The 21,724-nt window shown below is 41.1% G+C and overlaps 2 protein-coding genes across 12 annotated transcripts in view; one reads left to right on the top strand and one right to left on the bottom strand.

Annotated features, from left to right (window-relative positions):
- The window catches only part of NUMB (NUMB endocytic adaptor protein), a 98,803-nt gene extending 87,267 nt beyond the window's left edge, over nucleotides 1–11,536 (top strand). For 6 of the 9 annotated variants that reach the window (XM_042446925.1, XM_042446924.1, XM_042446928.1 and 3 more), the window contains 6 exons: nucleotides 60–200; nucleotides 774–975; nucleotides 5,517–5,816; nucleotides 6,398–6,547; nucleotides 7,551–7,706; nucleotides 9,624–11,536. In XM_042446925.1, the coding sequence (XP_042302859.1) occupies nucleotides 60–200; nucleotides 774–975; nucleotides 5,517–5,816; nucleotides 6,398–6,547; nucleotides 7,551–7,706; nucleotides 9,624–10,339 (1,665 nt within the window). In that variant the 3' untranslated portion in view covers nucleotides 10,340–11,536. The remainder of the gene's footprint in view (nucleotides 1–59; nucleotides 201–773; nucleotides 976–5,516; nucleotides 5,817–6,397; nucleotides 6,548–7,550; nucleotides 7,707–9,623) is intronic. The other 3 variants (XM_042446932.1, XM_042446931.1, XM_042446930.1) reach the window with 1 other exon arrangement.
- Nucleotides 11,537–12,572: 1,036 nt separating this feature from the next.
- PAPLN (papilin, proteoglycan like sulfated glycoprotein) overlaps nucleotides 12,573–21,724 on the bottom strand; it is a 90,985-nt gene continuing 81,833 nt past the window's right edge. For all 3 annotated transcript variants that reach the window (XM_042446920.1, XM_042446922.1, XM_042446921.1), the window contains 2 exons: nucleotides 19,035–19,210; nucleotides 12,573–16,931 (listed from right to left, as the gene is read on the bottom strand). In XM_042446920.1, the coding sequence (XP_042302854.1) occupies nucleotides 16,783–16,931; nucleotides 19,035–19,210 (325 nt within the window). In that variant the 3' untranslated portion in view covers nucleotides 12,573–16,782. The remainder of the gene's footprint in view (nucleotides 16,932–19,034; nucleotides 19,211–21,724) is intronic.

Genomic DNA, 21,724 nt, shown 5'->3' with positions numbered 1-21,724 from the left:
TACTCTGTACTTCTGTAATGATTTGAACCTTATATGTTGTCATGTTTTCCCCTCTGTAGGATCTTATAGTTGATCAGACAATAGAGAAAGTTTCTTTCTGTGCTCCAGATAGGAATTTTGACAGAGCATTTTCTTATATCTGTCGAGATGGCACCACACGACGCTGGATATGTCATTGCTTTATGGCTGTAAAGGACACAGTAAGTTGTCTTTAGAATGACAAAAAACCAAAATATTTTTTCAAAAGAGATGGAGAGGAGTAATTTTTGTATTTAGGATAACATTTTAGTATAAAGATGATATGAAAACTAGAGTTATTTGTCTAGAGAAATGTACTTCCCTTATGGCAGTCCCTTTGTAGAAAACAATGGATACACAAAGCCTAAGTATTCCAAATGGGAAACATTAAAATGTGCAGTTTTTATGTATGTGTATATATTTTGATACAAACGAGGAAGCAAAACATACTTGCATGAATGATTCCTTTAATGAGCTTACTGTTACAAGTTTTATAGCAGTTGTATTTCAGTATGAGCTACCTGGGCAGCATATCTGAACACACATTATTTAAAAAGAGATCAGTCATTTAATTTCTGTCTCTGTCTCATCAAATGGTTAATACTATGCATTTTATGAATGTATGTAATAGTTCCTCTGCATTTTCTTGATCAGATTGCCACAGGATGTTTGTCTTGAGTCCTAGCTATCATTTGGCAGTGTTTAGAGGAGATGTGGGTCTGTTTTTGTTTCTAATTGATGCAGTATTTTTTCAGGGAGAGAGGTTGAGTCATGCAGTTGGCTGTGCATTTGCAGCCTGCTTGGAGAGAAAGCAAAAAAGAGAGAAGGAGTGTGGAGTGACTGCCACCTTTGATGCAAGTAGAACCACATTTACAAGAGAAGGATCTTTCAGGGTTACTACAGCAACCGAACAAGCAGAAAGAGAGGATGTCATGAGACAGATACAAGACACTAAAGGTAATGAAATACTAGTGGTCATTTGAAATGTGGTCTGCTTTGTTATGAACTCAGCATTTTCTCATGCTACCATTTCACCTTCAGTACACTGCATATGACCAAGTATCTCTTGTATCTTCATCTACTGTATTAAATATCAATGTGGTGATGAACCCTAGAATCCAGATGCTTTAATTGTTTATACTCAGGGTTAGCTGTGTTGGCACAACAGCAAAACACAACAAAATCCACAAAACAGTGATACTTGTATTCAACCATCTAAAAAACACACAATACATCATGCAAGCTTTCAAAGCTTCACTGGCTTCTTCATCAGGCAGAGATATTAAAAATCATATCTGAGAAGAAAAATGATGGTCTTAAAGTCACAGGCTTACATTTTATTTCAGATGTTACTTCTGTTGTCAGTTAAGATGATCCGGATATCAGTGCAGGCTGAGGCCACTTGGCTTATTGGCCATGTGTGGACTGGGGAAAAATAGCCGTGAACAGCAGGCAATGAAATTTCAACTCCACTACTATCAGCAAAATAACTTCTCTTTAGATCCAGGCTATCGCTGTCTTGTGCAAGGCCGCTAGCCCCTTTCTTATGCAAAGAATATTGAAATTCTCAAGAAGTCTCAGTACTATTACATCTGGAAAAACCATTAGGTGCTGTATAGAAAAAAATTGCCAATTGTAGCCCAAATGAAAGAGTTTTACAGTGGAGCCCTTGGTAGCTGCAGGAGATCCGTTCCAGATCACCTTATGGATGTCAAAATCTGCAGATGTTCAAGTCTCATTGACTTCAGAGGTGGTGTGGCTGCATGGCCACGCCACCATTGGGGACAGTGGCATTTTGCTCCCCAGCCGCCCAAAGCCTACTTTGCCTTCCTCTCCTCCTTGTCCTCTTCCTGTGGCCCAACAGGCATGGGGAGGCCTGGAGGGTCAGGAAGCACAGTAGCAGAGCCTGAGTGCGGCCGGAGCCAAAAGGGACCAGAAGGTCATCCAGCCAGGCCCCAGAATCTTCCCCCGGGAAGTGGCACTCTGGATCACCACCCTTGGACTTTCCTTCCTCCCAGGTCTTCTAGTCCCAACAGACATCCAAGATGTGTGGTTCCCGCTGCCGCTGTCAAGCCTGGACAAGTTCCTCTGGTTCTGTCCATCCCTTCGTCCATAGGGTTCTCTCCTCCTTGCGGCGCATGACCAATGGGGCAGTTGGAGGAGCTCGTCCAGGCCTAACAGGTGTCCACTGAACTATAAGCCTTGGTTGTCTGTTGGGGCTAGGCTGTGCTCCAGAGTGCTATTCCCTGGGGGAAGGTTCTGGGGCCCGGTCAGATGACTTTGTGGCCCCTTTCAGCTCTGGCCTCGCTGAGGCTCCGCCGCTTTGCTTTTTGCTCCTCCAGACCTTGCCATGCCCACCAGACCACAGGAGAAGGACGAGGAGTTAAAGGAGGAGGAGGAGAGGAAGATGAGGCAGGCTTCGGATGGAGGGAGGAGCTGGACCCCAGAGCACTCCCCCCCCCCGGGAAGCGGTACTCTTGAGTGCTGCACTCAGATCTTCTTTCCTCCTGGGTCTTCCTCCTTTTCCTCTTCCTGCCTATACCTCCGCCTCTTTGTCCTCCCTCCTTTTCCCTGTCGCCACCACCTCTTCCTTCCTCTGCCCCCACTCATAGGGTTGCCATCCATGGCTGCTGGAATCTGCAGATGGCAAGTCCACAGATACGGCGGGCCTACTGTACCTTTGCTGGAGGTAGAAACCACAAAGAGTTAGGTCCCAATCCCTTAGCTCCCTCTTGTATAAGGTTCCCCTTTTGTATCTTTTGAACTTTGATGTATTTAAATATACAAGAATTTTCATACACTCATGAAGTGTTGTGCCATGTATTTTGAGCTGTGGAAAATTAGTTTCATATTGTTTTTGCGCTGCCAATATAACACTGCCATATTTTCAATTACTTGCACTCCCTGCCTATCCAGAAACCTGTGTCTTTTGCCCAAAGCTGGAGACAGGTCTGGTTAACATCCAGGCTTTCTTTTCATAAATCAGGTCAGCTATTGTTTCATTATCCCATAATGTTAACAGTGACTACTTCAGTCTCCAGTCTCAATTGTAAGGATAAGACTAACTTTCAAACCTCGTAGCTGCAACATCTGACTGATTTTTGTTACCCTTTTGAGTCTTCCATAACCATCTTGTATCATTCAGTCTCATTAAGATTTTCGAGAACTTGAAAGCTTTGCTACTATATGCCTTTTTGGTAATTTCTAATAAAGCCATGATCTTGATTTTGCAGTCTAGGTGTGAATAGGTGCCTAGGAGCATAAAGCCAGATAGCACAGTGTTGATTTGGAAAAGAATGATTAAAAGACATAAGAAAATCAAGAGTGAAGTATGAATGTATTTTTTAGCATCCTGGTGTTTTGAACCTAAAATAGCACCAGGGAGTATCCATTTCTCAAAAACAAACAATGAAATTAGTTTTGATAGCCAAAGAAGAAAATAGTATCTAAGGGCCAGTACAGACAGGCCAAAATAAAGCTGCTTCGGGTCACTTTGGAGGTGTGCTGTTTAAATGATGCATGCGTCTTAAGAGTCCGGACATCGCACCAAAGCCACACTCCAGTCCTAATGATGCATGCATTATTTAAACAGCATACCTCCAAAGTGACCTGAAGCAGCTTTATTTTGACCTGTCTGTATGGGGCCTAAGTAAGTAGCTGTGTCTGAACTCAACATTATGAGGTTGACTTTGGTTTGTGAAATACTTCCTTTGGATGCCATGGTCTATAACTCATGAGAATTAGAAGTCTTTGGGGGAAAACAAAGAATATATTTTATTAACAGCACATTTCCTAAACACATATCCCAAGATCCTCTCTGGTGACACATACTGTAAAGTGCTTTCAGAATTATACCGCTCTTCCCCTGCAAGATTTAACTTCTTTCTGCAGTCCACCCACCCACCGATCACCACGTGGCTGTTTAATGGGTGGGGGAGAGCAGGGGGCATTGAGGAACATCCACATAGGTTTTCTGTAGCCAGATGCACCACAAGAAAAGGGTAGGCTACATGTGGCTCCCTGGGGCTGTTTTTGTGGCTTCCATGGCCCCCTAGAGTTTTTTCTTTTTTTTTTCTTTTTGCTCCAGAATATTTGTCTGTCTGTCTATCTGATCTGTAATCCCTCCAGAAAGCCCCCAAATGTACTCTAGGGGGTGTGGAGGGTATTTCCACTACATTTTGTAGGCCCTCTTGGACAGTTGAGGCTCAAGAGACATATTTTTGAAACCCCAAACATGGTGAAAATGCCTCAGTGCTTCCTAGAAAATACCCCCCCCCCAATTTAGGGGCAAAATTGTTTACTATTTTTGTTTTTGTTATTTTGTGTTAGCAGAAGCAGATGCAATCTTCCAAGGTCTCCTGGAGGATCCCCTATGCCTCCACAGTTGCCTATCCCTGCTCTAGGATATTCTGGTTTCTCTTAACACTTGCCACTTTCCAATTAAATGGCCATGAAGGAGGAACCTCTGTAAAAGAAAGAGGAGCTGCAGGTTATGTGAGGGATGTAGTAAATCCCCACCCCACCCCAAGAAGACCATAAAATATATATATATGAAAATATACCTAGACCTGTGTATGGCACCAAGAGGATGTTAACCCTAGTTCTATGAACATACCTTACTCTTCCTAAAGTGAAATACAGATGGCCCTTCTTATACACAGATTTTTTATACTGTACATGGATTTAAGCATACACGGTTTGAAAATGTTAAAAAAAGTATATATTTCAAATATCAAACCATGATTTTCCATTTTTTATAAGGGAAAACATTTTGCTATGTCATTATATTTAATGGGACTTGAGCATACACGGATTTTGTTATACACGGGGGATCCTGGAACCAAACCCCAGCCTATAACAAGGGTTCACTGTAGATCAAATGATGTGTGCCAGTACAATTTCTGCTGTCACCTTTTCACATAGCCAGTTGGTTTTGGATCCTAGTCTACTTTCATTTCCAGTTTAAATTGTGCATAAGACCATCATCTTGCCTGCTTTAGATGCCTACTCTATACCATTTTTAAAAAACAGAGTTGCATTTCTAGAGCTTATAGATACCCCAAAGTTGGATTTCAGTATGTAAAATAAACAGTTGCCAAATGTATGCCCAGTCTTGTGTTAATTTTAACTTCTCAGGTAGGAAACTTAAAAACCAGTTAAGAACAGGCTGGCAGTTCTTCAAAGGATGATACAAATAGTGTGTAGTATGTGTAGGAATGTTCACATAATGCTGGTTTGAATGTTTATTAAACTTATCTAGACAGAGGTTAAGTGGGTAATTAATCATCTTGATCACTGTGCAAGCACAAATCATGATCAAAACACAACAATCAGTTTTGATAAAGACACTAGCATTTTGAAACATGGATTCATATTTTCATAAAGGTATAGATAGTTTTATATTTTAAAAAGTAAATAACTCTCCTGAGAGTACAGCAATGTTTGCCCAGCTAGAGAGACTCTTTAACCAATATTGCTTTTTTCCTTTTCTCTCACAGTTGAAACAGATGTGAAAACAACTGCATCAAGTGTTGTATCTGGCAATACAGCACCATCCCCAAGTTCCCCAACCTCTCCTACTGCTGATGTTGCATCCTCGGTTGACAAAGAGTCCAATAACCCTCATGCCATCCCACGAAGACATGCTCCCATAGAGCAGCTTGCCAGACAAGGTTCTTTTAGAGGTTTCCCTGCTCTTAGTCAGAAGATGTCTCCATTTAAACGCCAGCTGTCTTTGCGAATTAATGAGTTGCCTTCAACAGTTCAGAGGAAAACTGACTTCCCCATGAAAAACTCGGGTAGGACCAAATGTCCTTCCATGTTACATGTTATTCAGTTACATTTTGATCTCACCAGCTTACATTTGAGAGAAGATTCTATAGAAATCTTCTATAGAATAATTGGCATAATTATTTATTTTTATTCATTTTTAAAAACACTTTTAAAAGCAACACCCTTTTTAATGGGATCTCGTGGCATAAAGCATAAGAAAACGTCCATATTAAAACCTCAAACAATTTAAACAAGGTAAAAATGTATTAAACAGAACAACCATTAAAACCACATAACAATTGGATGATATGTGCTTCAGTTAGCATATTATAACTCATGTATGTGAGAGATGCAAACCTTTGCTAAGTAATAGTATTGCTAAAATTGATACAGATGCCCAGAGGACATGTGTTAAATTGTGCATTCCCAATCCCCCACAGTATTTGTGTCTTGTTTTTCTCTTCTGTTTTCACCATAAATTTGTGAGATGGCAGATACAATCTTATACAACTCTAAATACAGTTACAGGAGTGTAGAGAGAAGAGACAAGATGAATCCCCATAATAAATTGGCTGCATATCTGTGCAATCTTTGTTCTTCCTTTCAGTTCCTGAAGTTGAAGGAGAAGTAGATAGCATTAGTTCCCTGTGCTCGCAGATTACAAATGCATTTAGCACACCATCTGAGGATCCTTTCTCCTCTGCGCCTATGACAAAACCAGTCACTGCAGTTGCTCCACAATCTCCTGCTTTCCAAGGTTTGTCCTCTCAAAACATGGATGCATTTAGAATGCTTGAAATATATATGCAATCCTACTTTCCTCTTGTGCTATCATTTTAGTGTCTCAGATTGTCTTGCAGCTGTTTTCTTTTGCATTTGAAGGCATTTTAATTCATGCTTAGTAGTCTTTTGCCTGTGTTAACGTCCTGGACAATTGACAATCCATACAGACTATTCAACCATACATTCATTGTAGAAGAGGATTTTCTAGAAATAGAAAACTGCATTTTTCAGGCTTGAGTAGAATAGTACTATATAGGAAGTATAAAAACTTAAATACAGATGTCTTTTTCCTTGACTCTTCCAGGTCTTTTTTTAAAAACCTAATAATAACAAAACTAGTGAAATTGTTATCTCTCATCCTCAAAATAGCTCTGAAGTTATTCCAGTGTGGAGCAGAAAGGGCCTGTCAGTCTTGATGTTTTTGTATGTTTGGTATCTTGAAAATAAGAAACAACCTCAAAATGTATTGGGACTCAGCAAAGTATGCTGCAATGTGTGGGGTTTTTTTTTTAAAGACAGAATTTATCTTACAGAAAATGCTTAGGTGGAATAAATTTTAAGGGCAAACTAGTTATAGCACTTCACAATTCAAGCCACATCCTCCATGAAATGTATGTGGATAACAAAGTTTATTCCCTTTGGCTCTCTGTGGATGTTTTTAAAGTGTGGTTAGGTGAACACGATTACAGTGTAATTACTAGTTTTGATTTTCCAATGCTACATGTGGAAGTCATTTTAGCAGTATTCTGCTCTGTTGCTAGTGAAAAACTGCCCATTTATCTTAAAAGACCCCATGACAACAAATATTTACTGAATCAAAGGTACTGTTGAAAATGTCTGTAGATTAATACTGAGAAAGTATAACCAAGTTGGTGTGTGTTGCATGTTGGCCGTAACTGTGCATTTGTTTTAACATCCCAGTCATCTGCATGCTTTGCATGAATTAACAGCATTGATGTTGTCTGCTCCCATTTTAGTTAATGGCACTGCCTCTGCCTTCAGTGTGCTTGCTGCTAAACCAGTTCAAACTACTGTAGCACCCCCAGCAATACCTGTTCGTGAAACCAATCCTTGGGCTAATGCCCCTGCTGCTCCAGCTGCTGCTAAAACTGGAGCTGCAGTTCCTCTTTCTGGTAAGATTGGACACAGATCCTGTGTGTTGCCTTTAGAGATTTGAAACGTGTGCAAATCTTTTTCTGAGCTAGCAAAACATTTCTTAGGTGGCTTTTAAAAAATAATAATAATAAAGCTGTAACTTGTTTGAAGAAAAGCAATGAAATGAATTGTGTAAGAGACAAGCAGTTGGTTGAGGTACTTGAGGTACATCTTTTTGCTTTTATTTCTCTCTGGGTGGGTGAGGTTTTTTAGATGGCTTAAAATTGATGTACTTATAGCAAGAGCAAAAATTTTCAGTAACCAGGATAGCTTTGATTTTAAACAATTAACTACAGTGTGCCTGCTCCATATGAGCATGCCCACATATGCAGCATCGTTTACGCGGAAGCCACGCTGCTATTCATTGAGGTGGTTTTAGATCAAATGGTAGCAGCATGAGACTTCTGCTGCTTCTGCCTACTTCTAGTCCCAATGCAATGTGAGACCTCCCTCCTCTCCAGATCGTCTGGTATCTGCAGAGAACTTGGGTGAAGGGACAGGCTAATGAATACAGTCAGCCCTCCATATCCACAGATTCCTTATGCACGGATTCAACCATCCATGGCTTGGAAATACTGAAAAATATATGAATTCCACAAAGAAAATTGTGATTTTGTCATTTTATATAAGGGACACCATTTTACTGCAACATTGTATTTCATGGGACTTGAGCATCCATGGATTTTGATATCCACAGTGGGGTCCTGGAACAAAACCCAAGCGAATACCAAGGGCCCGCTATACACATAATGACTAGCTGAGAAGTGAAGCCAAATTTACAGAACCCTTGTGGTCTGATAATTTCTGTAGCTACCCTGAAATGCTTTCATGACCTTCATTTAACATCACAGTAGCCAAGTGCCATCTATCTAAGTACCTGATGTCCAGGCTGAAACTAGGTTTTGCATGGCCCTGTAGGGTGACCTTGGGTAGCATAAATCAGAAGGCTAGGATTAAATCAAGCTTTTTTATCTGAAACCTATGTACTCTGTCACAAAGCTGTAATATCTGTTCCTTGTTGAAAAAAAGATGCAACAGCTTTAAGACTCTTGCTTAAGTCAGAGTATGGTGGGGGGAGTAGGATAAAATGCCATTGTAGATACAAGTAAAGGAAAAGCTTAGGAGAAGACGTTTGTGTATATTCTCAGTGGGGAAGCTGGCAAGTATGTGGGTTGGTGTGAATAAGGCAGATTCCAGATGAAAAGTGCATTGTATTGAAATGAATAATGAATTGAAACATTGCATTGAACATTGAACATTGCAGAATTATTAGAGAGAGGTTAACAGAATGAACTGTGTAGAAAAGAGTAGAGCTGAAGTACAGGAAAGAATGAAAGCAACAAGCTGTCAGTAAGTACAGTTTCAAACTTACAGTACCACTTCTTTGAAAATTGTCAGTTTTGCATGGCAGGGTGCATATATGAAAGACAGTGTTAATATTTTGTACATGTAGTATATTAATCTAGTTTGATGATTGAAGAGTACACTTGCTTATGTTTTAGTTTCAAACTGAAATGGGTAAATTTGCCATTGCCTGAAAACCTTGGCCTCAGTGTCATCATACTTGTTAATTCCTGTAGCCACAGAGAGCTTCTTGAATGTGAAGACCCTGTAAATGTCTTCTTTTCATTTGTAGTGTGAGGTCCAAATTCCAAAGTTTTCTCTTGACAATACTTCAGTAGCCATAACTGCATATTTACCTTTGCCTTTGTTCAATTAAACAAATTTTCTGCATTAATTGCAGTGATGAAATCGTCTATCTCAACTGCAAAACTATCCTGACCAATTAGGGTTATAAGCTTGAAGCTATGTTAGGAATCTCCCTTACATCCCTTATGAATGGGGTGAAAAGTGTACCTCTGATCTTTTACCCTAACATCCATTTTCCTTCACAGGTACTGAGTGGAGTACTAATTCAGGAGCAGCCTCACCAAATCTGTTCCAGGCAAACCACAGACGCACTCCTTCAGAAGCAGACCGTTGGCTGGAAGAGGTATCTAAAACTGTCCGATCACAGCAGCCACAGCCACAATCACAACCTCCAGCTCCTCAGCCACTCCTGCAGCCTCCAGCTGCAGTTTCTCAGGCAGCACCAACATTTCCAGTCAACACTTTTATTGCATCTCAGCCAGTACCTGTTGGTGTGGTGCAGCCCATGCAGCCTGCATTTATTCCTTCTCAGCCCTATACTGTAACAAATGGAATGCCCTATTCTGCTCCCAGTGTCCCAGTGGTTGGAATCACCCCTTCCCAAATGGTAGCCAATGTCTTCGGCACTGCGAGTCACACACAAGTATCCCACTCTCATCAATCACCTAGTCTTATAAAACAACAGACATTTCCTCAGTATGAAACTAACAATGCTACCACCAGCCCTTTCTTTAAACCTCCTGCCCAGCAGCTCAATGGCTCAGCCGCTTTCAATGGGGTGGACACTGCCAAATGGTCTACAGAGGACAAGCATGTACTGCCATCTGCAGCTGCCCAGCAGGTTGACCCATTTGAAGCACAGTGGGCAGCACTGGAAAGCAAATCAAAGCAGCGTACCAACCCATCTCCAACTAATCCTTTCTCAAGTGAATTACAGAAGACTTTTGAGATTGAACTTTAAGCAGTCCTGTGGCTTGTCCTTCATGTGTATGTATGTGTGTTGGGATTGGATGTATGGGGATATGAGGTCAGAGGGGACTTCTGAGCAGCATTGTCCAAGTGCTGGTGTCCCAGTGGAAACAGAGCAGGATTTACAGAAAGGGAGCAATCATGGGAAGAGGCTCCCAGCCCCAGAGCAATTGTGAAATAATCTAGGAAATGTACCCTGTACTACTTGCCTTCCTGCTTGGGAATTTGATTAGATGGGAAGTGAGCTCTGAAACCTTTGATTCACAAGAACTTCAGAAGACCTCTTAAGACAAAATAGAAACAACTTACCACTATCTTTAAAATGTATCTACCTTCCTGTAAGTGACTCATCCCCCTGAGGAGAAGAGAGCAGTTACGGGGACAGAGGCGTAGTGGTGAATGGGCCGAAGGGGGGAAATGTGAGAACTGCTCAGCATATGCTGTCAGTGGAAAAGGATGAGCTTCCATTTTGAGTGACACAATTATTATACATAAAATAAAGCCAAAATCTTTATTTTTATGCATTTTACATTATTTTGAATAGTTCTAGATATCAAACGCTGAATGAGTTGTAAGTAATCTTGCCAAAGTTATAACGGGGGGGTGGATGTAAAATTGTACATAAGATTGATTTATCACTGATTCTTACAGTCAGTATCATGGGAGTAGAGTGGGGAGCAGAGTTCCTAGCTTGTTCTTGTACGTTCATTGTAAGTAGCATATTGCAACAACAATCATGAGTCATGACCAATTAAAAATCACTATAGAGTAGTTTAAGAACAATATTGTCTTGGTTTAAAAACAATTGGTATTTTTTTAAAAAATAAATCATAGTAGTCAATATTAGAGTACATATAGGTTCTTTCATGTACTGCTGCAGTTTCTTTGTCTTAAATTGGTTTTAACACTACTGTGAGAGCAACTGTAATCAAATCTACAATCAGGTCAACTTAGGAACCCATTTTATGTGCATTGACTAGGTTTTACTTTTTTTAAAAAAAGCTTTCCCCCATCATTTTATGTGAAAATATGTGACTAGACTGCAGCTGTTTCACGTTTTTCCTCTGGCAAATCAATCTCATTTTAAATTTTACTCTTAAAACTTGGCCTTACAAGCAAATGTAAGTTATATATTTGTACTGATGATTTATAATCTGCTTTAACAGAAATAAATGTTGGTAGTAGACGATGTGGCTTTCCCAGCAGGCTTCCTTGTCCTTTTCCTGGTGTTAAGTCTTCTTTCAACACAAGGTCATCTGCCTCACATCTGACCTTCCAAACCTAGGGCAGCATATAAGTGCCCATTTGTACGTTTTTAAGAAGTGAATTACTTAAAAGTAAGAACTTAAAGAGTTTTGAAAGTTTGCCCTTCTGCCATCTTTAGGTTTCTACATGCTGTTTGAATGGCTGTTCATCCACCATACCCTAATCTTATGATTGGTGTTTGTCATCACACTGTTCAGAAATGGGTCTGAAAATCATTTTGTGCTTGCTCAATGGAGGAATAAAGAATATATGGTTCTCCAGATGTTGGATTGCAGCTTTCATTGGCAGTCATGGGAGCTGCAGTCCTACAAAATTTGGAAGACCACATGAAATCATAAGAGTTGGAAGAGACCGCAAGGGCAATCCAGTCCAGTCCCCTTCTGCCATGCAGGAATACATAATCAAAGTATCCTTGATCGATGACCACCCAGCCTCTGTTTAAAAAAAATTCTAAAGAAGGAGACACCTCCATACTGCAAATCAGTGTATACCACTATCAAACAGCTTTTACCACCATGACGTTCTTCCTAATGATTGGGTGGGATCTCTTTTCCGGTATTTTGAATCCATTCATGTTCCCTAGCTCTGCTGTACAGATTCTTCCATATACCTTATCATCCTGGAAATAATGCAGAGACAGGGCCCAGTTTGTGGTTGTAGCAAGAAAAGGATTTGGGAATAGTCTGGGACACATGACATGGCCATAGTTTAAGATTGTTCCCAACTGCATAACTGGGAATAGTGATGGTTATGCTCTCTTATATTCTAGTAGGTTAGCGTAGCAAAAGAATATGTGGTCTACTAAACCACAACTGAGAGACAGCATGGTATAGTGGTTTGAGCCTTGGACTGAGACCTGGAGACCATGGTTTGAATTCCAGCTGAGCTATGGAAACCCACTGGGTGACCTTGTGCAAGTCACTCTCTCTCAGCCTCAGAGGATGGCAATGGCAAACCCCTTCTAAAGAAGTTTGCCGAGAAAACCCTGTGATAGGGTTGCCATAAGTAAAAAAATGACTTGGAGGCACACAACAATAAAACATAACTAGTGCAAATGGAAGTACTTGTGTGACGGTGTCCTACTGGTGTGTACAAATCTATCACATCTCTTGTCCTCACTTCTTGCTTTCTAAAAATATAAGCATATAGTGGGCTGGTCCTAGAATGGTCACCTCTGGTTCCATATACCACTTTGGAGTAGTTTGTCTAAGGTTACCATCCAGCCCATTATGGTTGAGGCTCATAGTGGGTATCACTGCTTGGAAAAAAGCATGTTTCCTTATGTCAAATTTGTGCAGTTTCTGTGAAACAGTAGTGGGAAAACTAGCCTTCTAGATTTTGGGCTCCAGCTGCCATCAGCCTGGTGGGGGCTGTAGTCCATCAATATTTGAACAGCTGTAGGCTCCCTACTCACTGCTGCAAATGGTTTGGGGGGGCAAAATTTGATCCCAAAAGCTCCATCAACAGCTCTGGTTTTGATAGGATAAACTTTCTTTCTTTCCTCTTCCAAGGAAAATGAATTATGAATATGAGCAGATACAACCTATCATGTTTGGTCTGTTGTTCTTTTCTGTTGTTCTTTGCTATGGTTGAAATAAAATTAATTTTTTTGTTGAAAACTATGTGACCTAGTAGTTCCTGTTGCAGTGAAAGGCAGTTCTGTGAACAGTGGCATTTCTGCTAATGAAAATAGGCAATCCTTTCCCTGTTGTAGTTCCACATGCACTAAAAATTTACTATGGCACACTGTCGTTGCTGATTTGTGGTGTCAGAGAGGGGCTGACGGTGGGGGGAGGGCTAACATTACTGTTAGCATCATTTGGGTTTTATCCCTATTTTGTAAGATCATACTGTTTTTGTTCCCCATTGTCCATGATGGATTCTGTTGAAAGCTTCCTACTAAATACTGTCATTTAAATAGGGGCAATTGATAAAATGCTCTTCAGTGCAAATTGAAGCTACTCTTAAAGTGTACGATGATACTGAGGGGGGAAAGGCTATACATGAACAGGAGGGGACTTCACTATGTTTTTTCTTCTCTTTTACCAAATAACTTGGTTAAATCTGCAGATTATAATGAAAGAGCTGGACGATCTCAGCCAATTTTGCCTTGAGATGTGTGAACATGCCTACAGGTAGTGTCTTGGCATAAATGATCATGGGTGCTAATTCCAGTTTCTGAAAAAAGTGCAAGAATCCTGAAGCTCAGTAATTCTGTAGGTGGACTTCTAGAGATGCTGCAGAAGGTATTCAGTGTTTTATTGTACAATGTCCTTTCTAATGCAACAGCAATTTGAAGGTACCAGTTTGCATTCTCACAACCAATACAATACACCAGACTTCTGGTTCCACCACAGTACAGTGTCTGAGGATGCCAGAATGTACTCTGGTCAATTACTGGCTGGGAGAGGGTGAAAAGTACCTGGGCAGCACCTGGCTATGCAGTTGTGCAGTCAAGAGGAAGGAAAAGCTGTCCCCCCCACATACATCCAGTGTGCAGTAAAGAACATTCTGAGGACTCGCTGGAGACCTAGAATGGCAATGACTGTTCCTTTCTCCTGACTGCACAACTGCATTTGGCCACTACTCAGGTTCCCTATGCCCCCTGACAGCACTAACTGGTTACAGGAGTGCACCTGGTGCTACTGAGAATCATGCTAGAAGCAGAAGTACAAGGTAGTGGACATGTATGTTCTACCATGGTACTATTGGATCTTGGCCAAGTTAGGTTGTTGTTTGGGAAGAGAAGCTATTTGTACAGTCTGTCTGCTGAACCAAATGAGTTTCAGTTGTGGTTTTAAATGGTGTTGTGTTAAAAATCCCAACAGTTTTTTGAACTGCTTTGTTACTTTTCTGACAAATTACTCCATTTTGGGGCTATGCAAACTGCCTCTTTTACTGCCAAATCAGGGCCGAGCACCAATCTGGCCTTTGCAGGGTGCAAAAACGAGCTCCTTTTTGTACCCTGCAAATGATGCAACAGCTGTGGCACCATGGCTTTACAGTGCTCCTTCTGCACTGCGTTATGTGTTAGTCTGCACAGCCTCTGAGTATCATTAAATGATAGATACAGTTTGTGTCTGTCTAAACAGAATTAGATATGGGTATAGTAATAACTTGGGAAAACTCAGTTTAATCTTCTGTGAATAGTTGTCTATATAAACATTTTTGAAGGACTTATTTTTATCACATGAGACTCAAAAGAGAACGTGCCTGTGGTGCTTGTTATATGGGAATTGACTTTCTTATTTGTATATAAAGCCTGATTGCATAAAAAAGCAGCTAGTGTATAATGTGGGTGTAATTGTAGTTAGTCACAGATTAATGCAGTAACCAGTAAAACAGACCTACTGTGTGCATTTGGATGATTTATAAGATTTATAAAACAGATGAATCCTATATTTATAAGACCTGATGCCTATGAGGAAATGAAGAGCAATTGTAGGTCAACATGTGCATCCTGTAAGTTAATGATGAAAAGAAAGCAGCAGGACTATAATCAACCATGAAGTTGATATTCAGGGTGGTGTAGAGGTAGCTGTCTATTATGTGGAATCCCCTGGAGATGTGGACATCACAATTACTATCTGGAGCAGGCTGGATGCTGCCACTTGTAGCTACATGACACATGCATCAACTCAGGTGGGGTTGCTTCCTTCCTTGTCTTCTGTAGGAAACCTAACATGGAAACCTTTCGTCTAGTTGCTATGGCAGCCATAGCCTTGGATTTTCTTGGTGGTCTGCTGCATTGTAAATTCTCCTCACTTACTGTTTTGTAGACTATTAAGCAACAAGATTACTAAATTAATGGAAAGGTATCCTTGATGGTCAGCAAACAGAATCTTGTTGAATTGTGACTAGCACCTATGCATCAATCCTGGGTGGGAAAAGCGCATATGCAGCTGGTACTGCCTCTGTATGTGGAAAGGAAAGTTAATGTAAGTAAACAGGACTAAGTATTTGCACCCCACATCCTTACTAGTTCAGTTATAATTGCTCAACCAGAATGCATACACTTTAGACAATTGTTTCTTCTGTGATTAAAAGTAAGAACTGCACTTCTCGTAATTTCTTCCTCATGGCCTGTGACATTCTTATTCTGTGGTTCCTGAAAAAGCGTGTTGTGCTTCACACAAAATTGCACATGCTTCATTTGGAATCTCTGCTGTTCTCCCCACCAGTTTCAGAAACTGTTTACAAAAGGTCAGTAAAACTGGCTGCTTTGACCTTTAAGTAAGAACTCCCATTACCTTGCCTGACCTTTTTTGGCTTCAGAGCTCATCCTTAGATGCTACACATTAGGTTTATCTGATAGTGATTAACCTGAAGATGAACAAAGATGTAAGGCTTGTCTTGCCAAGATTTCAAGGAAATCCTCATACAGTGGTATTCATGTGTCTGAGGAATTCTAGGACTTGCACAACATGTCATATTTTGTTGTTTAGGAGATTTTCTAAATAAATATGCATAGGATTGCCCTTAAAAAGCCCCCACCAGTAAGGTGACAATAGAAGAGACATAGAAGTTTCACTTCGTAAGACTTATTGCAAGACGAAGTATCGCAAGGATCTCTAAAGTGCAAGACTCTCCCACTTTTCCTATGTACTTCAGCAAATTATTGGGTCCCTTGTAGTTTCAACTATTTCTAAACACTGAGTGCTGCTGAGACTCTTTGTTAGCAATTGTCTGCTCTTGTTGTGGAACAAAGCCACTTGTCTGCTTTTAGTTCTGAAAAGCATTATGTGACACTTGAGATAAGCATGCAGGAAAAAGATTTAAGGTCAGGGTGCCAGTTTCCACAGAAATGTGGTCCATCTCTTCTGGAAAGGACAAAACTCTTGTGTTCTTTATTGTTTGCATTTATGGGTTAAGATACCTTTTTCTCTTTCTTTTGACTTCTGTCCATATTGCTTCTGAGAGAGCCAGTCACTTGTTGCTTCATTAAATGAGCACATCATCCAGCTGTTTTTAAAAAATCAGATGTTACTATTGCAAAAAGTTACAGAAGCCATTTGCCAACTGTTCTTCTATCTGCTTTCATACTGGGCATTTTGCCTTCTCCATGTATGTTCTTGGGTATACAAATCTGAGATAGCTTCCATAGAAATCATTTCTGGATAATAAATTTCTTTCTTCTGGAGCAGCATCAGATGGAGGGGAGACAGAGCTTCAGCCATGGTGGCGCAAACAGCTGGCACAGCAAAAGCTAGAATAATACTCATTATTGCAGAGTTGGGCCTGTAGAATCAGGTCACAGTTGGCAAGATGGGGTTGGTCAACACATTCCCTGCTTGGGTCCACTGGAAGAGGTGCAGGTACTGGAAGAAGAGGAGGACAGAGGTTAGGTGACTCCGGAACACATTTTGCAAACAATCTTTCACAAGCACATAAAACATAAAAGCGCATAAATTTACATTCCAGGAGGGGCATATATAATATGAGACAGATTCTCTGTGCTGTATGTAGGTAAAGCAAATATATTTAATATGAAACATCATCATGGAAGAAATCCCAAAGCAGAAATCACAATTAGCAAACCAACAGTAACGTAACATGAGAGTTTGAGGGAACTATTGCCATTATTGGAGAGAAGAGATGCCCTGGATGATAAATCACACAGCAGATGCTATCCCTCGCTAAAGGCAATTACAAGTTGTTAAGTAGCATCTGAGAAAGTAGACTGTATTCTACAAAAGCTCATGCTACCAGCTTCTTTCTTTCAATTAGTCTCAAAGGTCCCTTTGCATACAAATCTTTAAATAAGAACACCTTTATAACAGTGAACTCTTGACTGAAGTTACTGATAAGGCTCAGTAACTTAAAACTGGTAGAGCCCTCCTTTGAACACATTGTTCTGTTTAAGCCTGTAGTATTTAAAGAAACAAAGGCACTTGGCACAAACTGCATTTTTCTCCACATGCAAGAAAGCACCTTTCACCCTACTTAACGTAAATTCAGAGAAAGCCAGCTGTGCTTAAATCCCATTTTTACAAAGTGCAAATCATTACCAATTTGACTGATAGTAGTGTCACTGACTTCACAACATCTCAACAAGATCTGGAGCATCCCAAAAAGAGCACACAGGAAGGGTTTTTAAGAATACAGTGGGATAAAGGGAATTTGCTCTTAGTTGATCTTAGCTGCCAGAGCTTATCTTTTGATTTTTGGTTTTCGTAAGAAACACAGACCTTTTCACCCACTGTTTTCATCCTTCCACATGTCTGGGTCTATGCCATATTTACATAACTACCTTTTCCAGTGTTTTATAGGTCATCAGCCTCTGCAACCCATGTTGGCTTCTAAGAATTTATCAAAATACAGCTGGATCACGGGGCTATCGAAGCACATATCTTATGAGAAAAAGCTTAATTTGATTTATGAAAATATTTCAGTCCTTCCCTTTATTATGGGATCTCAGGGTGACATATAATGTAAACATTTAAAACATGTCCAGATTTAAACAATGAATAACTGAAACATATTAAAACAGTTGAAACTACTTTAAAAACTACAACAGCCCTCAAAGACTTTAATTAAAAGCCATGTTTTGTCTTGGAAACTGGATGAAAACAACATTCGTGCCACTTGGCCCTTCATGAAGAAGGCCCTGTCCCACATCTCCTCTTTCTTCATATTGCCCCTCACTGGTAGGGCACAAAAGATGGCCTTTCATGCACACCTCAGTTTTTAGGCAGTTATAGGGAGAAGTGCTTCTTCAAGTATTGAGGTCTGTAGCTGTTTAGGGCTTTAAATGTCATCACCAACACCTTGAAGCCAGTTTAGAGGTCAGGGAAAGAGAGAGATTGGTAATGCCAGATGGGAGATCAATGAATATTATAGTTCAGAGAAAGGAACTGGCAAAAACACTTGTGAATATTCCTTCCCTAAGAAAATTCTATGAAATTTATAAGGTTGTCATAAGTTGACAGGAGACTTAAAGGCATATACGCACACACGTCAGTGCAACTCTTGCGGACAACTATAGCTAGGCTAAAGCTGAGACTGGGCCTATCATGGGCTCATTGTTTTCTAGATGGAAGTGTAAGATTATAGCAAAAGTGGGAAAATGGTAGCCCTCAAGATCTTGAATTCCCACCAGCTCCAGCCTGTGTGTTCCATGGTAAGGGATGATGAGACAGTCCAACAACATCTAGGGAGGGCACAAGTTCCTCTAGGGCAGTGATGGCGAACCTATGGCACGCGTGCCAGAGGTGGCACTCAGAGCCCTCTCTGTGGGCACGCATGCTGTTGCCCTAGCACAGAGTTTGTCAGAGTTTCTTACTAGAAAGCCAGAGGGACGTGGCACTTTGCAATAAATAAGTGGGGTCTGGGTTGCAGTTTGGGCACTCGGTCTGTAAAAGGTTCACCATCACTGCTGTAGGGGTTGACAAGCTTAGGTAGAAGGACTAGAGTACACCCACCTTCTGGCTGCCTCCTGATGACTTTCACATCTGTGCTGGCACTGACAGAATTACTGCCACTGTAAGCATTGCAGGTGTAGGAGCCCTCATCGCTGCTCTGCACATTCTTTAGGACCAGGCTTCCATCTGGAGACAGCTGGATGTGATAACCGTCTGCTCTCACTGGAACCCCATTCCTGGGTCAAAATACATAATGTTTATGTCTTGCCCTTTGAAACTGAGACTCTTCTCAACCAATTCATGCTCCACTAGAAGGAATGTAAACTTTTAACAAGCCACATTAATAAAGTCTTACAAGAAACACATTTCTATGAACTGTGTCAGGGCTTAATGAATAAAGTAAACTTGGTTTCAACAGACTACTTTCTAGGTCAAGGGTTCATAACTTGGAATCCACAGATCAAGGGGGCCTGTGGGCAGATTTCAGGGGGCCCATGGACCTGAAAGAAAAATTAAATCATTATTTTCATTAACCTCGCTAATTGAAATTTAGCATTTGCTTCTACAGTTAGCCCTCCACGTTTGCAGCTTTGACTTTTGTGGATTTGATTATTTCTGATTTTGATTAATATCTTCTCTTTAGGAATCTCTAGGTCCTCCAGCTCAACTCTGCCAGAAGCTGACTACAGAATTGTGCTGGAGGTCATAAAAGTTCCTAGAGAAAAAGTTCTCTAGGCATTTGTAAGTCCTCCAGAATGATGTTATAGTGATGTTATAGTTCCCCAGGGCTCTGTTCTGGGTCCCCTTCTGTTTTCTCTCTACACACTGTCCTTAGGAAAACTCATGAGCTCTTTTGGTTTTTCCTACCACCTGTATGCCGATGACACCCAGCTGTATCTTTCCACCCCTGACCTTTCTCCAAGGCTTGAACAGCAAGTCTCGTCTTGTCTCACAGCTGTCTTGCAGTGGATGCGCCATTGGCGTTTGAAGCTCAACATGTCCAAGACGGAGCTTCTTGTCTTTCCTCCTAAGTCCACCCTTCAACACTCCTTTTTTGTCTCTGTGTGCAACACTTCTATTCAACCAGTCCAGCAAGCCCGCAGTCTTGGTTTTATCTTTGATTCTTCTCTGTCGTGTATCCCTCAGATCCAGACCACAGCCAAGGCTTGTAGATTCTTTTTGTACAATATTGCCAAAATCCAACCTTATCTCTCTGCATGCATTGCCAAGATCCTGGTCCATGCCCTAGTGATCTCACGACTTGATTACTGTAATGTTCTCCTGGCTGGGCTTCCTCTTTCTCACCTCCGTCCTTTAATCTCTGTCCAGCATTCAGCTGCACACATTATCACTACTGCCTAGCGCTCTGACCATATCTCTCCTGTCTTGGCATCCCTTCACTGGCTCCCCCTCCCTTTCCATATTCAGTATAAGCTCCTGCTGTCGACATTTAAAGCCCTCCATGGACTGGCCCCTCCTTACTTATCAGACCTTCCCACTCGGGCCCTCCGTTCTGGTAGTCAAGGTCTGCTGTCTCAGCCCAGGATTTCCTCTGCCCCATCCCGGATTCGCCCCTTTTCACTTGCTGTCCCTCACTCCTGGAACCTTCTTCCCCCACAAGCAAGAGCCATCACTTCTTTAACCAGCTTCAAAACGGAGTTGAAAACCATCCTGTTCAGAGAAGCCTTCCCAGGCATTGCATAATTGTCGCTTACTATTTGATGTTCTTTTGGTGCCTGTATTGCTATGTACTGTATATGTATTATCCTACTTGAGAGTATGTATTTTCCCTGGAAGAAGATGAACCATCCATTATGAAGCCAAGCCCTCCCTCCAGCCCATCTGCCTTGGTCCAGGCCTCAGAGGTAAAGAGTGACTGCTGGACCTCATCCCCTTTCCCTCCACCACTCCCTTCTCCTTTTGTGTCATGTCTTTTTAGAATGTAAGCCCAAGAGCAGGGAACTGTCTAATTAAAAAGATTGTATTACAGCGCTGTGTAAATTTACAGCGCTTCATAAATAAAGGTTAATAACAACAACAACAACAACAACTACTACTACTACTGGCAGATGTTGACCACAGAATTGCACTGGAGGACCTGGAGATTCCTAGAGAGGTGTTCTCTCAGGTAAAAAGAATACTGTAGTGTTTTTTTTTATTTGCGATTTTTCCACATTCACAGGGGTCCTTCTCCCCTAAGTGCAGTGAATATGGAGGGACCACTATATTATGAATATAGGCAACAAACCACAGTAATGTTAGTATTACTTGTGACTGTCACCAAATGATATAATAGATGTTTTCATATTACATTATAGTTCTTGCAGGTATCTTGAAATATCAGCTGGCATCCTGGTCAATATTTACAGGATCATAAGCTGGATTTATACTCTCGTAACCTTTGGGTTAAAGTCATCTATGACCAAACATAACCCCAGCCAATGCCCCAAGTGAAGGACATCCAAGGCTGTAGATTGGGGTGCTGGGAAATGATGACGGCAGTACTCTCTTGGTTGCAGGGTACACTGAGACAAGGGAATTTCTCCAGCTGCCAATCTCACTGTGCCCCATGACTGAGAAAGCACTGCAATCATAATTTCCCAGCACCTCCATCTGCAATGCCTTGGAAACTCTTTGTTTGGGGCACTGCCTGGCTTAAGAGGCAGTATCAGCAGAAGTAGCTGCAGTGACTGAACTCTGTCATCTCCTAATGCAGGATCTTAGTTTTTGTTTACACTCATTACTACTTG

Source organism: Sceloporus undulatus, chromosome 1 (assembly GCF_019175285.1).
Source record: "Sceloporus undulatus isolate JIND9_A2432 ecotype Alabama chromosome 1, SceUnd_v1.1, whole genome shotgun sequence".
In the NCBI taxonomy this organism is placed as follows: Eukaryota; Metazoa; Chordata; class Lepidosauria; order Squamata; family Phrynosomatidae; genus Sceloporus; species Sceloporus undulatus.
Note: the sequence above shows the minus strand (reverse complement) of the source record. Positions and strands in the feature narration are given on the sequence as shown.